Raw genomic sequence first — 6,486 nt, 5'->3', positions numbered from 1 at the left:
GAAAACACTCTCTTACTTTGTGGTGAGGGCCGAAAATGAGTGCGAAAAGACTAAGGGAAAAATCAGATTTTTCACTCTAGAAGTTGTAAAGTGTATGTACACCTTTGTAACCCCATATCAATATATAAGGTGGTTACAAAAGAGGTGTTTCATGAGGCTTTATTTTGCCTCATAATGTCATACATTATGAGCCTAATAAACTCATGAGTTACAACTCTTCCCATCCATCATCAAACCGCGCAACCCATTTCACCAATGGATTTGGATAAATATCCAAGTGTCATTACTTGTGTGACCTTATAGGACTCAATGATATTAGTAGTTGGCTCTAATCATATTAGTCCAACAAACCACAATTAGCTTCTAGCAAAACGTTGTGATCATCAAATATTATTGAATATATTATCTCCATAACTTATCCTAATATTATTTAGTTTATTACACTTGATCGAGGACAAAATCCTTCAATCTCCCACTTGTCTAAGAACAAGTGTGTAACCTTCAAACTCCTTAAGTCGCTTAATGTCTAACTTGATGACATGATAACATCATGTGTTCATCATAACAATATTCAAGTCGTTCCTTGAAATCTGAGTTCGAACTGTCGAAACAAATGATTAACTTCTTAATCCATTTGAGCACGGCCATGCATTTTCAGTTCTCACTCTTCAAGAGGCCAAGACACCAATCCTAACTCTTAGGAGGACTTATCCAATCTTGTATGACCAAAGCTCCCACTCAATTCATAGCAGTTCCGATTGCTGCTTTTATAACCTCCTTTTACGGCACGGCATTTTGCAGCGTCAAAAACATACTAATCCTTAAGTAAGAACATTGTCATACTCATGTCAAAGGAATCCACTAAACATATTAATAAAAGTCTCATAAACCTTTTAGAGAACTCCTACTAGGTCTGCCCAGCGTGTATCAACTATACAAGCCTATGCAAATTACTAGACATCTCCATGTCCCTATAGCCCATGAAACTACGCTATCAATTAACTTGCAATCTAGTCCATGAAACTGAATCATTAAGTTCAACTTAATGATTCGAACTAGGGACTAAGGTATATTATAACTCCTGTTCACTTGATAGAGTTCCATTTGTCAAATCACGTATTTGACAATCCTATCAAACGTTATAAAATACTTTGAACGTTTTATTTAATACTAAACCAAGATTAAATAAGAACAAAACTTTTATTGATAAACATAAACATAACATATCAAAGCGAGTAATTACAACTGTGAACTAATTAAAAGTAAATAGTACACAATTAAACCCACTCTCCTATATGCTTAAGCCCTATAGCCCTAGTATGACTCTCATGTTTGGGCTGTGGCAAAGGTTTAGTCAAAGGATCAGCAACATTGCTATCCGTATGAACTTTGCTAACTATTACATCTTTTCTCTCAACGATTTCTCGAATAAGATGAAACTTTCTAAGTACGTGTTTACACCTTTGATGTGATCTTGGTTCCTTAGACTGAGCTATGGCACCATTTTTATCACAATGTAAAACAATACCATCTCCAACACTAGGCACTACTCCTAGTTCCAGAATGAACTTCTTCATCCAAACGGCTTCTTTTGCTGCATCTGCCGCAGCAATGTACTCAGCTTCTGTTGTAGAATCGGCAACAGTGCTTTGCTTTGAACTTTTCCAGCTCACTGCCCCTCCATTTAGACAAAAGATGAAACCAGATTGGGATCGGAAATCACCTTTGTCAGTTTGGAAGCTCGCATCTGTGTAACCCTCCACAATTAACTTACTTTCACCTCCATACACTAAGAAATTATCCTTAGTCCTTCTCAAGTACTTTAGGATATTCTTAGCTGCACTCCAGTTTGCGTCACCTGGATTTGATTGGAATCTGCTACACATGCTCAAGGCATATGAAACATCTGGGCGCGTACAAATCATGGAGTACATAATGGACCCTATAGCTGACGCATAAGGAACATTACTCATTCGTTTAATCTCATCAGGCCCAGAAGGACACTGAGTCTTGCTAAGCGACACTCCATGTTGCATCGGTAGGAAGCCTCTCTTAGAGTTTTCCATGTTGAACTTAGTGACGATCTTATCTATATAAGTTCGTTGGCTAAGTCCGATCATCCTTTAGACCTATCCCTATAGATCTTGATCCCCAAAATGTACTCAGCGTTTCCAAGGTCTTTCATAGAAAAAAAAACTTTTCAACCATTCCTTGACTGACTCAAGCATGGGAATGTCATTTCCTATGAGAAGTATGTCATCTACATACAAGACCAAGAAGACTATGTTACTCCCACTTTCCTTCTTGTAAACACAAGACTCTTCTCCGTTTTTAGAAAAACCAAATTGTTTGATTGTCTCATCAAAACGAAGATTCCAACTCCGAGATGCTTGCTTCAATCCATAAATGGATTTTTGAAGCTTACATACGCTCCTAGGATTTTCTGGATCCACAAAACCCTCCGGCTGTGTCATATACACATCCTCTTTCAAGAACCCATTCAAGAGAGCGGTTTTGACATCCATTTGCCAAATCTCGTAATCATAGCAGGCGGCGATCGCTAGGAGTATCCGAACATATTTAAGGATGGCTACCGGTGAAAAGGTTTCGTCATAGTCTATACCATGAACTTGCTTGAACCCTTTTGCAACCAACCTTGCTTTGTAAACCTGGATATTACCATCCTTGTCTGTTTTTACTTTGAAAACCCATTTGCAACCAATAGGTGTAATCCCATCAGGCTAATCTACCAAGTCCCATACTTGATTTTCAGACATGGATGCCATTTCGGACCTCATGGCTTCGAGCCATTTTTCGGAGTCTTCACTCATCAAAGCTTGCTTATAAGTAGTAGGTTCCTCAAATTCTAAAATCATTATCTCAGAATTTTCGGTTAACAAGAAATCAACAAACCTCTTGGTTGGTATTCTTGTTCTACTAGACTTACGAGGGGCTGCAACAGGAGAAATTTTCTTCTCAACAATTTGAGAATTTTCGTATGAATTAGATTCGAGTGGGACAGTAGGAGGTTTGTGTACGGGATGCACGTCCTCCAACACTTGATCAGTTATGGGAGAAGATTCCTCCAAAGGAGGAACTACTTCAAGCCCAACATCTGGCTCTTGTGTCGTTGTCTCTAACATAGGATGAACTATTTTCATTTGTTGCTCTTCTCGAACTTCTTCGAGAAATACATTACTCCCACTTGCCTTTTTGGAAATAAAATCTTTTTCCAAAAAAAACACCACGACGAGCAACAAACACTTTGCCCTCAATGCGATTGTAGAAGTAATAGCCCTTGGTTTCCTTGGGATAACCCACGAAGAAACACTTATCTGATTTAGGGGCGAGTTTGTCTGAAAGTAAACGCTTTACATAAACTTCACATCCCCAAATACGTAGAAAAGACAAGCTTGGAACTTTTCCACTCCATATCTCATATGGTGTCTTATCTACTGCCTTTGATGCAGTTCTATTAAGTGTGAAAGTTGCAGTTTCGAGAGCATATCTCCAGAAGGATATTGGAAGATCAGCAAAACTCATCATAGACCGAACCATATCAAGTAGAGTTCGGTTCCTCCTTTCGGAAACACCATTCAACTGAGGTGTTCCAGGTGGATTTAGTTGTGAAAGAATTCCACAACTCTTCAAATGATCACTACACTCTTTGCTCAAATATTCACCACCACGATCGGATCGCAGTGCTTTGATTGTTTTGCCAAGCTGGTTTTGGACTTCATTCTGGAATTCTTTGAACTTTTCAAATGATTCCGACTTATGCTTCATTAAATAGACATATCCATATCTACTTAAATCGTCCGTAAAAGTAACGAAGTATCCAAACCCTCCCCTAGATTTTGTGCTCATTGGTCCACATACATCAGTATGTATTAGGCCCAATAGATCACTGGCTCTTTCACCCTTTCCAGTAAAAGGTGACTTTGTCATTTTACCCATTAAACATGATTCACACACATCAAATGGCTCAAGATCAAAGGATGTTAGAAGTCCATCTTTATGCAACTTCTTAATGCGTTTCGCGTTTATGTGTCCTAAACGACAATGCCATAAGTAAGTAGGATTAGTATCGCTTGATCTATGTTTTTTGCTGTCTATGTTAAGGACATATTCGTCTAAGTCTAGGTAATATAGACCATTAGACCTCTTAGCAGTGGCATAAAACATTGAATTCAAATAAACAGAGAAACAACCTTTCTCAATTGTAAATGAAAACCCTTCATTATCCAAAACAGGAATAGAAATAATGTTTTGGTAATAGCAGGAACATAATAACAATTATTAAGCTCTAATATTAATCCAGAAGGCAAAGGTAGACTATAAGTCCCAACTGCAACGGCTGCAACTCTTGCACCATTTCCAACTCGCAGTTCCACCTCTCCTTTAGCCAAAGTTCTACTCCTTAGTCCCTGCACATTCGAAGTAATGTGAGAAACACAACCGGTATCAAATACCCAAGAAGTAGAGGTTGCTAAATTAATGTCAATAACATAGATACCTGAAGAAGAAGCCCCAGACTTCTTATCCTTCAAGTACTTTGGGCAGTTACGCTTCCAATGACCTATTTGATCATAATAGAAGCACTTGGCATTTGCGGTCACCTTTGGCTTTGCCTTTGCCTGTGGCTTAATAGCAGTCTTAGTGGCAACTTGCTTGCCCTTATCTTGCTTTTTCTTGCCAGCACATTCCTTCTTAAAACCCTTTTCCTTTTGAACCATAAGAACTTCCTTCTTAGGTGCAATAGTGATGTTTTGCTCGGCAGTCATGAGCATCCCATGCAACTCAGCAAGGGTTTTCGACACCCCGTTCATATTGAAATTCAATCGAAACATATTGAACCCCTTATGAAGTGAGTGCAAAATGATGTCAGTAGCCAACTCTTGGCTATAAGGAAAGCCCAACCTCTCCATGGCTTCGAAATAACCAATCATTTCGAAGACATGAGTGGCGACCAGCTTGCCTTCAACTAACGAACACTCAATAATAGCCTTATGAGTTTCATACCTCTCTATCCGAGCTTGTTGTTGATACATGGTTTTCAACTGTCGGATAATGCTATAGGCATCCAAGCTTGCAAACCTCTTTTGAAGGGTTGGTTCCATAGCCGCTAGCATAAGGCAAGTAACAATTACTGACCTTTCTGCAACGGCCTTATGGGCCTCTTTCTCAGCATCAGTAGAGGTAGTAGTTAAAACTAGGATCGGGGTTTCAATAACATCCTCTCGACCTTCGGACCTAAGAACAATTCTTAGATTCCTTTCCCAATCAAGGAAGTTGTTCCCGTTCAATTTATCCTTCTCAAGGATTGAACGTAAGTTAAAAGGTGAATTATTGTTGTTACCAGACATGATATCTACATAGAAGATGCAAAAAGTATAAGTATGTTTATCATAATAGCTCTTAACAAATTTTAAACACTTTAAAATAAAAGCTATGCACTTGACCAATTTTAACATGTCCCCTTTTTGAATCAAGTGGTTCTAAGATCCTATCAAACATGATTTATAAGTGGACTTTGGCCTCAACTTAAAACCAAGTTTAAAAGGTAAGTAAACTCCTTTACTAATTACAACATTTGTAATTCTTAGTTAATGGGTGTTTGCTAAGGTGATTACACTCCCAGGTAAGGAAGTTACCCACAACGTTGGGGAGAGCCTTCCTAATCCTAGACAGAGCTTGTCACCCAAACACAAAACCCAAAAACTTTGCTACAAAATCCAAAACCGTTTTGATGATTTTGTTGGGCCAAACCAAACTAAACTTGCAAATTTCGGAAATTTAATCTACTTAGCCCAAGATTGAAAGTAATACTCTGCTTTGGCAGAACGTATTACTAACGATCAAGTTTTAGTAGGTGTTTATTTGGAATAGCAAAAACCCAATATTTTATTTAAGGGACCTAAGTAAATTATTATGTTGATTTAATTACTAGTGAACATATAAATAATTAAATCACAAGCATAATAAACTTAGAAAGCATTTAAAAGCAATATTTGAATGCATAAAATAAAATGTGATCCTAGTATGGCCCCTAAACCTAAAGACTACTCTTTAAGGTTCCTTTGTTGAATCATCATAGATCTCCATCCTTGTGCTTCATAGGATAAGATTGAATCACCATTCTTCTTATTACTACTTGAATGAATATTTTTGAAATTATAAACTAAAATATTACAAAAATACCAACGATGCGAGATCGTATTTAGATTACAAAAATACATTAACGATACGCAGATCGTATTTTCTATTCAAGTTTTGGGCCATACTAGTCACCGCATGCATTCATAATATCATATATATAAAACAAGCATTTTAATCAACTATTAAAATAAATTATCATGTTTTAACAACTTTAAATCATAATAACACCATGAAGATTTAATCTCGCATTAAATCCTATGGTTGGTACCTTAAGACAAAATTTAATCATATTAGAATTTCATCTCACAAAGGCTTTAAAATATTAAT

General features: G+C 37.4%; 1 protein-coding gene across 1 annotated transcript; it reads right to left on the bottom strand.

Annotated features, from left to right (window-relative positions):
- Nucleotides 1–4,413: 4,413 nt before the first annotated feature.
- Nucleotides 4,414–5,051, bottom strand: LOC130589482 (uncharacterized). The gene is made up of 2 exons (XM_057390751.1): nt 4,523–5,051; nt 4,414–4,427 (listed from the first exon to the last, which is right to left on the bottom strand). The coding sequence occupies exons 1-2, from the start codon at nt 5,049–5,051 to the stop codon at nt 4,414–4,416; spliced, it is 543 nt and encodes a 180-aa protein (XP_057246734.1).
- Nucleotides 5,052–6,486: the final 1,435 nt, after the last annotated feature.

This window comes from Beta vulgaris, chromosome 7 (genome assembly GCF_026745355.1).
Source record: "Beta vulgaris subsp. vulgaris cultivar EL10 chromosome 7, EL10.2, whole genome shotgun sequence".
Taxonomy (NCBI): domain Eukaryota; kingdom Viridiplantae; phylum Streptophyta; class Magnoliopsida; order Caryophyllales; family Amaranthaceae; genus Beta; species Beta vulgaris.
Note: the sequence above shows the minus strand (reverse complement) of the source record. Positions and strands in the feature narration are given on the sequence as shown.

Coding starts and splice junctions, on each gene's coding strand:
- LOC130589482 (XM_057390751.1), bottom strand. CDS start 5,051: ATGTATCAACAACAAGCTCGGATAGAGAGGTATGAAACTCATAAGGCT.